The sequence below is a fragment of the Gymnoscopelus microlampas genome (genome assembly GCF_963454915.1).
Source record: "Gymnoscopelus microlampas genome assembly, chromosome: 8".
NCBI lineage: Eukaryota > Metazoa > Chordata > Actinopteri > Myctophiformes > Myctophidae > Gymnoscopelus > Gymnoscopelus microlampas.
This window is the reverse complement of record NC_139945.1, coordinates 23,770,267-23,783,676: the sequence shown is the minus strand read 5'-3', so window position 1 is coordinate 23,783,676 and position 13,410 is coordinate 23,770,267. Positions and strand designations below refer to the sequence as shown.

Sequence of the window (13,410 nt, the reverse complement as noted above, 5' to 3'; positions counted from 1 at the left end):
TGTCACGTGTCACGTGAGGCTTGACCAATCGGTGTGTCATATTTAGAAAGTGAAAACAAAACTCTCCTGCGGAGAGTAATAATGACAATAGTGGGATAATGTGGTAATAAGAAACATAAGAGGAAAGAAAGAATATGAGAGAATATGATAAACTGACTGTCTCGTCTTTGTGCTTCCCTTAGTCCCAAGAGCTCTCATTCTCGGACTCCTTCTGCTCTCTCTATCTCTCTTTTTGCACTCTCTCTCTATTTCTATTTGTTACTCTCCGCCAGGAGAGTATTGTTATCACTGCGTTTTCACTTTCTAAACATGACACACCGATTGGTCAAGCCTCACGTGACACGTGAAATACTGTGATCTGATTGGCTAGTGACGCCACCGGGCCTATATATACATGGCATCACTCTGACAGTGTCTCCGCCACTGTCAGAGTGAGGTAAGACGGGAACCAGACAGGAGGGATAGGACACTCACACAGACAGAACGGAAGAGGACACTTACCCAGACAGGTTGGATAGGACACTTACATATACAAGAGGGATAGCGACCTATAAATACATGTGTCACTGTGATAAGCCAGATTCCAATACCGAAAATCCGGCCACTAGCTCACTCCCAGACCTTCGAACCGGAAGTAGTCAAGTAGTCGCGGTCCAATTGTTCCTATCTGTCTTATTGGACAGATAGGACAGATAGGACACTTATATAGACAGGAGGGATATGACACTTACATAGACAGGACGGATAGGACAGGAGGGATAGGACACTTACACAGAATGAACGGAAGAGGACACTTACCCAGACAGGATGGATAGGACACTTACATATACAAGAGGGATAGCGACCTTCGCGACCTTCGAACCAACACAAGTCTTCTGGCGGAGAGTTGTGCTCCGAGGAGCACTTTTTCTAGTTCTTTTTTTTATTCTCACAACTCTTCGAATGTTTTGTTTTACAATTTACACTGCACGTCCTTCCACATGTCTTGCTCTGTCTTTGTCTGACAGCCACCCTCCTTCCCTGCTAACGGTATCTGACTCTACTGTCTCCTGTGAAGTCTTTAACCTAATGTGTATTTTATCAGACAATGTAAATAGATTATTTAAAAAAAAATACAACCGGTTGAGAGACCATGACTTATCGGTAATTTTCAGCGAGCAACATGGTCATTCTATGCAGTTTAAATTAGCTCTTTAGAGTTTCTTCTGTGGCTCCATGAGACTTACTGTACATTGGACTGTGTTTGGTTGTGGAGTGATACCAGAGTTCTTTAGTCTTTGATGTGCAGCAGAGGAGCTGAGAGAGGTTAAGTCCTGGGATGTTGTGGCTTCTCTGTGTGTCTGGAAGGTGAGGCTCTCGGGGGAATTATTTCACACCTCCTGTCCTGTTGTTTTGTGTAACTGTCTGTCATCTGTATTTTTCTCTTCTCCTCACACCTTCTCCTTCTTAGCATCCTCCTCTCCTCTTGTCCACTATCTCCTCCAATGTCATCTCATCTCAACCTCTCCGCCTGTAACCCCCCCCCCCAGACAGACAGACAGACAGACAGACAGACAGCTTTGGGTCGGGCTGTCACAGACTCCATGACAGAACCACTGGAGAGGGACTGGGTTCTGACACCCCTATTAACCTTCAGGAGGTGTCTGTTCCCTCCGGCCCAGCCAAGCCCTGTAACCCCCACACCCACCCTCCAGTCCAGTATGTCTCTCCATATTTAATACCTGAGTGTTCTCTCTGAGTGAGCTCTCAGTCCATGAATTTAATTTTGTCTTCCACGACTCCACATTTTTCATTCTGTCTCTACTGTCACCCAACCCACTCCATCCATTTTAGTTCATGATCATTGTTACTCAAAACGTTCAAAGTCATACTATGACCTGTATGTCACGAAATAATTGAAATGCATCATTTGCATAGCAGTCCATAGAGAAACGGCTGCGGCTGTCAGCCATTCGGAGAAACGTGAGTTAACGAAAACTAAACGTGTTCAGTTGAATTTGGTATAAACACCTTGGACACACACACTATATTAATATTCAATTCAAACTGATGCTGTCATGTTCAGTGTAGCCCAGCAAAGACATGAAATGACATCTAATGACATCTACATGAATAATACATTAAAATAACCCCTCTCTGTCACTCTGTGTGCCTCTCTCTCTCCCTCTTTTCGCTCACTTATTTCTATCTGCAGGAATTCTCTCTGCTCCGAATGGACGGCGTGAAGTGTTCTGTGTTCAATCAAACCCATCCCTTTTTCCAAGAGTTCCTGCTGAGCCTCAACTGGCTCAGCAGGAACTCATTTTTGGCAAAGAGATTTGGTGCGGTCTAAAAAAAAGTACAGGTTTTGATTAATGGTAAGAACGGTTTGGTACAGATCCAACTCAGGTCCATTGAGTCTATAGGGTTTAAGTCATTGGTTCTCAAACGTTTTCATGTCAAGGACCCCCAAATTGATATTTGGGGGTCCTTGACATCCAAACATTTTTGAGATTTTCCAAAAAATTGCAGATGCACTGTAGCTTGCAAGCGCAAAGTGACCCCCCAAAGACCACTGGTTGAGACCATGGTGGATTCGAACCCACATCCTCCGTGGTGGTGGGCAGGGAACATACCACTGCGCCACCTGAGTGTCTATAACTCTTATAGCTTTGTTTGTCTTATGTCCACTGCTGTGCTGTGCTGTGGTCACCTCTGTGTTTTGCGATCATTTCTCAAATGATTTGAAATAATATGAATGTACAATATGTGGGCATGTGTTCACGTGTTTGTTGTTGAATGAACGTTAAGCTCTGATTTAGCGTTGTAATGTTGTCTATTTATGTGTTTTACATGCTTGTGTAAATGTGTATCGTATCTATTTTTGTACATCTTATATCATTTGTGGTCCTGACACCAGAGAAAGGTGTGTGTGTGTGTGTGTGTGTGTGTGTGTGTGTGTGTGTGTGTGTGTGTGTGTGTGTGTGTGTGTGTGAGAGAGAGTCTCTCTCTCTCTCTCTCTCTCTCTCTGAGTCAGATAATGTGGCAGACTGAAGAGGTTGTTATCAACTCTGGAGGCGAGAGAAGTTCATAGGCCACAAGACTGGACTGATAGAATCCTGTGTGTGTGTATGTGCGTGCGTGCGTGCGTGCGTGCTATAAGAAGCGTGGGTGGAGCAGGAGGAGTTGTGAGGTGCACGCACGCACGCACGCACGCACGCACGCACGCACGCACGCACGCACGCACGCACGCACGCACACACACACACACACACACACACACACACACACACGCGCACGCACGCACGCACGCACGCACGCACACACACACACTCACCTCGGGTGAAACGCAAAACCCCGCTGAACTAATGGAGAAGTTTATTGGGAGTAATTTGACAACGTCTGACATGACAGTAGTGACTCCAGCAGGTATTTGGGGAGTCAGTATCCCCCCCATTTTCGGCCGTCCTGTCCCGTCCCCCTCATGTTGAGGACAGCTTTGACGTGGCCAAGCAGGGCCCTGGGCCGACCCCCGCCCTGTAATGGAACATGCCACCTCCACCAATTAAAATGTCACGATTAGCGTCATTAAGCCCCCGGGTCTCCTTGTAGACGTTCCAAACCGACGCTCCCTGGACGTGATGAGGTACACACATGGCTGCACTGCTGTTGTTGTGTCACTGATGTGTTTCAACTCTCTGCATACAGTGGTGGAAAAAAGCACTCACATTTCTTAGGTAAAAAAAAATCAATACTGCAATGTAGAAATACTCTGTTACAAGTCTGGAATTCAAAATTGACTTGAGTAAAAAGTACAAAAGTATTGGTATCAAAATATACTTAAAGTACCAAAGGTAAAAGTACTCATTATGCAGAATGTTCCATTTCATAAGTCAAAATGTTGAAAATAGCCGATCTGCAAGCTCACAATGCCTCGCATCGTGACGCATTGTGAGCTTGTAGATCTGGCCGAAATATATCGGGCTGAAGTGGTTAGTGTGTCTAAAAAGTAACTAGTAACTAAAGTTCCATTTTCAAATAGACTAGGTAGGAAATGGGGATAAGTGGTTAATGTAATATGTATGTATGTTTTATAATGTAATAATTCATATCTGCAAAGTAACTAAAGTTTTCAAATAATTGTAGTGGAGTAAAAGTACAATATTTGCCTCTGAGATGCAGTGGAGTAGAAGTAAAAGTACTGAAAACTGGAAATACTCCAGTAAAGTAAAAAGTACCTCAAAACAGTACTTGAGTAAATGTACATTTGTTACTTTACACCACTTCTCTGCAAGTAAAAAAAACAAACATAAGACTGATTCAATGGAGCTACGTATTCCACCGGTACGTATTTCAACAGTAGGCTACATTTCACTAGTAGATCTTATACCACCAAATTAGTGAAATATTATTGAATATGCAAGGGATTACTATCCCGCTTCTTATACGCCTACTCAATGAAGAAATTAAGAATTTTCTCCAAAAGTAACACAATGAAGGCTTTGCTTTTGCTTACGGCAATGGAAGTATTCCAATATCTTATGCCAGGTGCGTCCAGTGCAACGCGGTCGCCTCAGAAAACAATGGGAAGGGTTGATAAAATAAAATCAATATTTGGTTACTACATTGTCTATTTCTCACTTTAAATGTTTTCAAAAACATTGAGAGCAATGTTTACCTGTAAATGACATTGTGCGTTTGTTTACATGGCTGCCATGTTGGATACGGCACAAAATCAAGCAATGTAGATTGATATGAGCAGGTGCTCTGAGTCTTTGATTAGACAGATGTCTGTTAGAGTTCAGCGGTCGTTATTCAAAAATAACACACCACTATATTCAGTGATTGACCAATCAGAATCAAGCATTCAACCAAGCCATGTACATAAGACTTGATACCACCCATCCCACATGCCAGGTTCAGCAGACAAGTACAAATTAATTTGGGGGTCCTTGACATGAAAATATCTAACCACCACTGGTTTCAACAACATTTGGAAACAAGTCCCAAATAATCAAATACACTTTAGAAACAAGCCCAAAAAAACACAACAATATTTACAATCAACTTTGCAGAAAAAGAAGCCCAATGTCGCTTATAATAAGCGGACATGGCAACACTGCTCCCATAGCGTTTACAGAGACCCAGTATTGTAGACAGGGGCGTCGATTCCCTCCAGGAGGGGAGGGGGGGTAGTGCGAGGGGATACTTTATTATAACGGAAACGCTAGATATTTTGGTGCAGTGTTGTGTTGTGTCGGGCTCAAGCTGCAGTCGAAAAGCAGTAGTGAGCCATTGGCTTTATAAAGGGTTTAAACACTAAACATTGAGGGTTTCATTGTATGATGATAGCTGTGATGTTCTTGTACTAAAGAAATGTTCAGGAAACACTGGGTTTTCTGTTTGTTTTACATTGAGAGGAGTTGACTGGCAGAAATGAAAGGAGCAAGGATGAGAGTGGTGCCATTGTGAAGTTCTGTTTGTTCTTTAAGATGTATTTTTTGAGCTTTAATGCCTTTTTTTAATGATAGGACAGTATAGGCTTGGGAGAGAGATGGGAGGGACATGCAGCAAAGGCCGTCGGGCTCGGGACTCGAACCCGAGCCTTGGTGCCTGGACCGCTACACCGGCCATGAAGTTGTGTTTTTAAAGGTGAACTACTATGTAAGGTTCAAAATAAACTCTAGTTTTGGTTAAATTCAGAATTAAACGTCATTTTAGAAAATAATATGTAGGCCTACAAGGTTTGTAAAGTTTAATACATTCATTTAAACAGTTGTGGAAAAGTACTCATATGTTTTACTTAAGTAGAAGTACGTATTGGTATCCAAATGTACTTAAAGTACCACAAGTAAAAGTACTATAATGTTTGAAAATGGCTGATCTACAAGCTCATAACACGAAGACAACGTTATATGCGCTTGTAGATCGGCCATTCTGCAATAGCTTCAACAGTGGTGGAAAAAGTACTGAAATGTTTTACTTTAGTAAAAGTATCAATACCACAATGTAGAACTACTGTTACAAGTAAAAATCCTCAAAAGTGTACTTAAGTACAGTAGCCTACTTGATGTACTTAGTTACTTTACACCACTGAGATTCAGGGTCGTGATGTTAAGAAATCAAACCAATCGATATACTGTACTGCATGTTTATTAAGCAAGTTTGTCATTTACTGCAGTGATCATCATCATAGCACCATGGATGAGCTCACAGAATGCAACTAAACAAAGACGGCTGTATTTAGCATCATCAGTCAGTGGCAAATATGGCAGGGGATCCAGAAACCAAACGTCCGTTCAGAAGCTGTGTCGGCCGATACACGTTGTAGAGCTCAGTCTGAACTGGGAACAGCTTGATCTAAAACATAAATGACAGTGTGACACAACAGCAGTGGCGTAAATATTTTTACTCAAGTTAAAAGCATCAATGCCGCAATGTAGAAATGCTCCGTTACAAGTAAACGTTAAACATTCAAAATTGACTTGACTAAAAGTACAAAAGTGTTTGCATCAAAATGTACTTAAAGTACCAAAAGTGAAAGTACTCATTATGCAGAAATGTCCCATTTCAAATGGCTATTTTCAAATAGCCGAAATAGCATTAAGTACTTAAAGACGCACTGAAGTGACATTTTCGGTCATTTTATTTTGAAGGTTCAGCCCGAAACGTCGGCTCAACGACTCTAAACCAATCAGAAGGTCCCATCCCTTCAGGCTATGGGACGTTGGATCTCAATCACTTCAGCCGTGCTGGCACACGGCTAGTGTTTGTTTACAAGTGAGAGAGAGACGGCCAGTGAAGCACGTTTGCTACTACCTGGCTTATTTCTAACCTATGTTTTCAGATACATATTTTAGTGTGCAGATGAAGTTTAAAATGAGTAATACACTCATCTTCAATGAGATTCAAAACGGAGTATCTCTGTAATTAAAATCAGCTGTGTTTGAAGAACGTGCAGCTATGGGAATCAAACAGGTGCATGTAATCAAGATTCATTTATATTCGTGAAGGCTGTATTATGTCATCACGCAGCACGTTTTCGTTTACAGGAAGTAATTAAGATTGGCTTTTTAGGGACTTTAGATGTAAAAATACACAAAAATGGGTTTTTTTCATTTTTTTTGGCATCTATTGTTAGGTATGCCCATATGATGACCACGGATATGCTCTAAAAGTGTACAAAACATGTTTTTCATTTCACTACACCTTTAAGGTCTATTATTTAGACTATTTGAAAATAGCTGATCTACAAGCTCACAACGTGCCGTGAGCTTGTAGATCGGCTATTTTCAAATAGTCGAACTATGTATAGACCTTAAGTGGTTAATGCTGTTTAGTAGTGATGCGCGGGTTGCCCCTTAACCCGCGGGACCCGCGGGTCAACCCGCGGCGCGGGTGGGTCAAGTCAGAATTTCGGAGGCAATTATGTGGGCTGCGGGTGAGCGGGTCAGCCGCTCACACGCAAAAAATAAAAATAAAAAATCACATGCTCTTGTTTTGTCTTTATTCCTAATAAGAATAAGAATAATAACAATAAAACAGTTTGAATACACTTGGGGATTATTTTCTAACCATGATTTTACAGAATAAAAAAAATCGCGGGTCGCGGGGCGGGTTGAGCCATAGATTTATATATGGGTTCGCGGGGCGGGTTGAGGCGGGTTGGGTTTCGTCGCGGGGCGGGTCATGAAAAAACCCGACCATCACTACTGTTTAGTAATAAAAAGCCAAATCAAAAAAGTAACTAAAGTTTTCAAATAATTGTAGCGGAGTAAAAGTGCAATATGTTCCTCAGAGATGTAGTGGAGTAAAAGTATTGAAAATTGGAAATACTCCACTAAAGTAAAAAAGAAAAAAAAAAAACCTCACAATTGTACTTAAGTACAGTACTTGAGTAAATGTACTTAGATACTTTACACCACTGCACAACAGCATGACATTAACCTCATGCGATAGTCTCTCCAATTTGACACATTTATCACACGCGTGTGCGTGTGTGCTCACCAGTGCGAGGCTAACTTTAATGGGCTCCTTGAAGATGGTCCAAACCACTGCCTCGTTGCAGGTGGGGGTGGTCAGAGAACCGTTGTAGCGATAGAATTTGGTCAGATCCACATCTCCAATCAGATCATTGAGAGAGATCTGATTATCTTGTATATTAACCGCAGTGTCTGAAGAGAAAAATACATAAAAGTACATAATATTGTTGCCATCAGTCAGAAACCAGATTTCAATGTTTATGTTTTTTCATAAATTAATTCAAAGGAAACCTAAGTAAATCGACTGGGTTCTGGGCTAGAAAGGCTCAACTTCAAAGAGTTAGACCCAGCACACCGGTAAAGTCTTCTTTATTACAAAATTGACAACGCTTCGATCCGCTGAAGCATATCGAAACGTTGTCAATTTTGTAATAAAGAAGTCTTCTGACCGCTTTCATGAATTAAATGCCTGATAACAAACTTTAAAAAACAACAGAAAAAAATATATCATTTCTAATAAGCTTGCAGCTGAAACAGGGGGTCCATTCGGTTCTATTTATACACTCTCGAGAGTTATGGGGGTCCTTGGAAGTAAAAGGTTTGAGAACCATGGCAGGGGGTTCTCCTTCCATTCCGACATCTCGCCACTCCGACTAGTGGCTTCCGCGTGCGGTTAGGGTTAGGGTTAGGTATAGGGTTCGTCAACGTCGGAAAGTCAACATGTCGGAAAGGCGAAATGCACCCCCATGGCAGTTGACTAACCTTTAGAGGTGAGAACCATGGCAGTGGACTAACCTTTAGAGGTGAGAACCATGGTAGTGGACTAACCTTTAGAGGTGAGGTACATAAGGGGAGAACCATAGCAGTGGACTAACCTTTAGAGGTGAGCACCATGGTAGTGGACTAACCTTTAGATTTGATGGACTGGAGGTAATTGGTGAAGTCCGTCCATGGTTGGGTGTTAGGGCCTTCTGCCTACAGAGAAAATAGGAAATGCTTTATTCATTGTTCATAATGTTGCTTCTCAAGCATAACACAGATATTTGTTTTATCCCCGTTTTTTTTCTTCTTGTGAAACCATTAGAAACGTGTGGCAACGTACATTTATGAAGAACCCCAGAACGGCGATTCCCGCTGGGAGAGCCAGGGCCTGGGCCACAGTCAGACCTGTCTTCAGGCTCACAATGTGCATCTATGAACAGCAAATACATTTTGGTCTTAAAAGTGATTCAATTGTCACTTACACTTATACACTGTACGTTGGCTCGTTTACTGTCGAGTGGGCAAACAATGCTGCACATTAACCCATTAAGACCGGGAACGCATCCGTGTCATTTGTAGATTTCTTTGGCTATTCAAAAATAGCAGATCTACAAGCTCATAGCACGGCACCGAGTGCCGCGCTATGAGCTTGTATTGTAGAGCTGCTATTTTTGAAAAATCGTGAAAATGTGCAAATCTTTGAAAAAAAAATCTACTTTTAAAGGGAACATTTGTAACTCAAATCTTTGCTTTTGGGGGTCCCTGGAACAAAATATTTTGAGATGGGGTTTCCGCAGCCAAATGCATATCATTTTGGGGGTCCTTGACATGAAAACGTTTGAGAACTACTGAATATAGCAACATATGTTTAAAAAAAACATTTGTACAATCCCCAGACTCAAAAGATTTGATTTACAAATGTTCGCTTTCAAAAAATATGTACATGTTCAAAGATTTGCACACATTTTCACGATTTAAAAAAAATAGCCGATCTACAAGCTCATAGCGCAGCACTCGGTGCCGTGCTATGAGCTTGTAGATCTGCTATTTTTGAATAGCCAAAGAAATCTAAAATGACACGGATGCGTTCCCGCTCTTAAAGGGTTAGGCTAATCATCTGGGGACCCCCCCCCCCCAAAAATCATCTGGGGACCCCCTGGGAACCACTGCGGTATATATAATACCTCCATGTGGTATCTGTTGTGATTGACGGTGTGCTCTGAGCCAGGGTGATAGAGTGCAGGATCTTCCACTGCTCCCCAGTGGAAGTGGAACTGGACCGCAGAGTAGCTTCCTTTGAGGCCTCCTCCACTCACTGCAACCTGTGGACCTAGTGAAGTGTGCAGGACACACTTCACTAAAACCCAGTGGTGGAAAAAGTACTTGCATGTTTTACTTACGTAAAAGTATCAATGTAGAAATACTCTGTTACAAGTAAAAGTCAGGAAATGCACATTTACTTGAGTAAAAGTACAAAAGTATTGGTATCAAAATATACTTGAAGTACCAAAAGTACTCATTTAGCAGAATGTCCCATTTCACTGTAATGTATACAAATCTTTAGAAGATAGCAGATCTACAAGCAGATCTACAAGTGCATTGTAGAAGTACTCCGTTACAAGTAAAAGTCAGAAATTCAAAATGTACTTCAGTAAAAGTACAAAAATATTGGTATCATTCAAAATGTACTTAAAGTACCAAAAGTAAAAGTGCTAAAATGTTTGAAAATAGCAGATCTACACGCTCGCGATGCGACACATTGTGAGCTTGTAGATCGGCTATTTTCAAATAGCCTATAAAATAAGGCTAAAGTGGTTATTGTATGTTTTATAATGTGATTATTTATATTTGCAAAGTAACTAGTAAAAGTACAATATTTGCCTCCGAGATGTAGTGGAGTAGAAGTAAAAGTATAGACAATTGGAAATACTCCTTGTAAGTAAAAGTACCTCAAAATTATCCTTAAGTACAGTACTTAGGTACATACATTTGTATTATTTTATAAAAATGGGAAATACATTTGCATTATTTATAAAAGCACTCCAGTAATTCACTTAACAAATATTTACCAGGAGTATCTATACAAAACACTTGAATGTATATATAACTATGTATTTGTTATTATTTCTGCTGTAGCCGTTTTCTGTTATCCATTACTATTGTTACCATCATTATTGTCATTTATTTTCCTTTTTTATGAAACATAACTGAGGGTATGATGATTTGCGAGAACAAAAGACAAATAATGAACTTGTTTTAGTGCTGGGGGGAAGGCATGGGGCAATGAAATGTTTTTAATGTTGAAAAAGGAGTATCGATACATTGACTCAAGTACTGGGGTTGAGTATTTGTCCACCGCTGGATGTAATGAGTATTGGTAAAGTATTATTACCTGTATGGCCAGTGTTGGTCAGAGACTTTAAGACATGCCGGCTGGAGAAGCCGTCAAGCTTGAAGTTCTGGAGTTTGGGGTCGTTGACGAGTTGGCTGGTGTCAATATTAATGGGGGACTGCCTAATCCCTCCACAGAAAGCCCCTGAGATGAGTGTCCAGTTGCAGCAAAGGGTCTCTGACAGAAAAAATGAAGACTTAATAAATATACCACACACACACCTGAGAATAATGTACCAGCATTTTGATCCAGATGTATAAAAACGTTGTCCTCACCACAGCCATAACCATGATAGCACCAATTACTGCCTCCTGAAAGGTGACATTTTACACATTTAGCAGCGGTGGTGGAAAAAAGTACTCAAATGTTTTACTTAAGTAAAAATATCAATACTGCAACGTAGAAGTACTCCGTTACAAGTAAAAGTCAGAAATTCAAAATGTACTTGAGTAAAAGTACAAAAGTATTGGTATCATTCAAAATGTACTTAAAGTACCAAAAGTAAAAGTGCTAAAATGTTTGAAAATAGCAGATCTACAAGCTCACGATGCGACACATTGTGAGCTTGTAGATCGGCTATTTTCAAATAGACTAGGTAGGAAATGGGGATAAGTGGTTAATGTAATATGCATGTATGTTTTATAATGTAATAATTAATATCTGCAGAGTAACTAGTAACTAAATAATTCAAATAATTGTAGTGGAGTAAAAGTAGAATATTTGCCTCTGAGATGTAGTGGAGTAGTAGTAAAACTATAGACAATTGGAAATACTCCAGTAAAGTAAAAGTACCTCAACATTGTACTTAAGTACAGTACTTGAGTAAATGTACTTAGTTACTTTACACCACTGTTTAGCAGACACTCTCAAGTCTTATCCAGAGCGACTCACAAGGTAAATGATCACATACATGCAGAGAGACAGTGTTGTAGATCGGCCATTTTCAAATAGCCGACGTATTATGGGGTTAAAGTAGTTGCTATATTACCCAATTCTGTTGGGGACCCCCTAGATCCCCCTCAAATAATAATACTTTTTGGTGTACTCACCAGAGGCTGCAGCAAGTGTGCTAAAGCACAGACACAGCAGAAGGCAGGATAGTTGCATCTTTGGAAGACACAGCAGAACGATTGACATTGGGTTACATTGACTGAATACAATTTCTATTGCAATTTCTCTTCCAATACAGCTGTTGCCACACTATTGTAAGTGCATGAAACTTTTACATTTTCCAAAAGAAATTACATCTCTGAAGGCACCCAGGAGTTGCATGTGCCTTCCCAGTATTAAACTCTTCTGGGTTAAGACAATAATATATATTTTTTTAAACACGTACTTAACAACCCATTAAGACCTGGAACGCATCTGTGTCACTTTAGATTTCTTTAGCTATTCAAAAATAGCAGATATACAAGCTTGTAGATCTGCTATTTTGGAAAAATCTTGAAAAAATATGTTTTAGATTTTTTTCAAAAACTGTTAGGATTTGGATTTTTTTAAAGAAACGCCTCAGGTCTTAATGGGTTAACCACTTAACCCCCTAGCATCCATATGGGAGGGTAACATTGGCCAAAAAAGTGTCGATCGACAAGATCACAACGCATTGTGAGCTTGTAGATCGGCTAGGGTTAAAGGACAACTTTGTTTTTTTACAACCAATGTTTATGTTTTAGATTGTAATTAAAGTAAATAAAAGATGAGTGTTAAAAATGTTAAATTTACTGCTTTCTATAGTTTTAGCAATTTTCACAATCTTTTTTACAGTGTTTTCACAGTGGGCGGGGGCATTCTGTCCGGTGGCTAAATATGTATTTTTTTAACACATTAACCCGGCGTTTTCTTTATTATTATTTACAGTAGCTCTTCTAGCCCCCAATAACTCACATCTGGCCATCTCAGACAGCCGGACCTTTTTTATTGTGTAAAAAAGGCATATTTAGCCACCGGACAGAATGCCCCCGCCCACTGTAAAAAATATCGCAAAAAATGCTAAAACTATAGAAAGCAGTAAATGAAAAAAAAATTACACTCATCATTTATTTACTTTAATTACAAGCTAAAATATAAACCTTGGTTGTAAAAAACCAAAGTTGTCCTTTAAGAGATTTGGTGCAGAGGGGAAAAAAAAAAAGTCCCATGTACAGATCCAACTCAGGTCCAATGTATTACACTGACTCAGAAAATGAGGCTTTTTGGAAGATTAAAAGCTTCCCTTTATTTGCTCAGTTCATAGTGGGATTACAGATGTGTATTTAACAATACAAAATACAAATACAAATGAAATCTAGTAATGTT

General features: G+C 40.2%; 1 protein-coding gene across 1 annotated transcript; it reads right to left on the bottom strand.

The window, feature by feature from the left end:
- Positions 1-6,231: 6,231 nt before the first annotated feature.
- On the bottom strand, positions 6,232-12,222 carry LOC311050523 (carbonic anhydrase 9-like; the record flags this gene model as incomplete). Its single annotated transcript, XM_084064608.1, has 7 exons — positions 6,232-6,339; positions 7,987-8,099; positions 8,870-8,936; positions 9,064-9,153; positions 9,908-10,053; positions 11,116-11,292; positions 12,165-12,222. 7 exons carry the CDS (start codon positions 12,220-12,222, stop codon positions 6,232-6,234), a joined length of 759 nt encoding a protein of 252 aa, XP_083920734.1.
- Between the last annotated feature and the right edge of the window lie 1,188 nt (positions 12,223-13,410).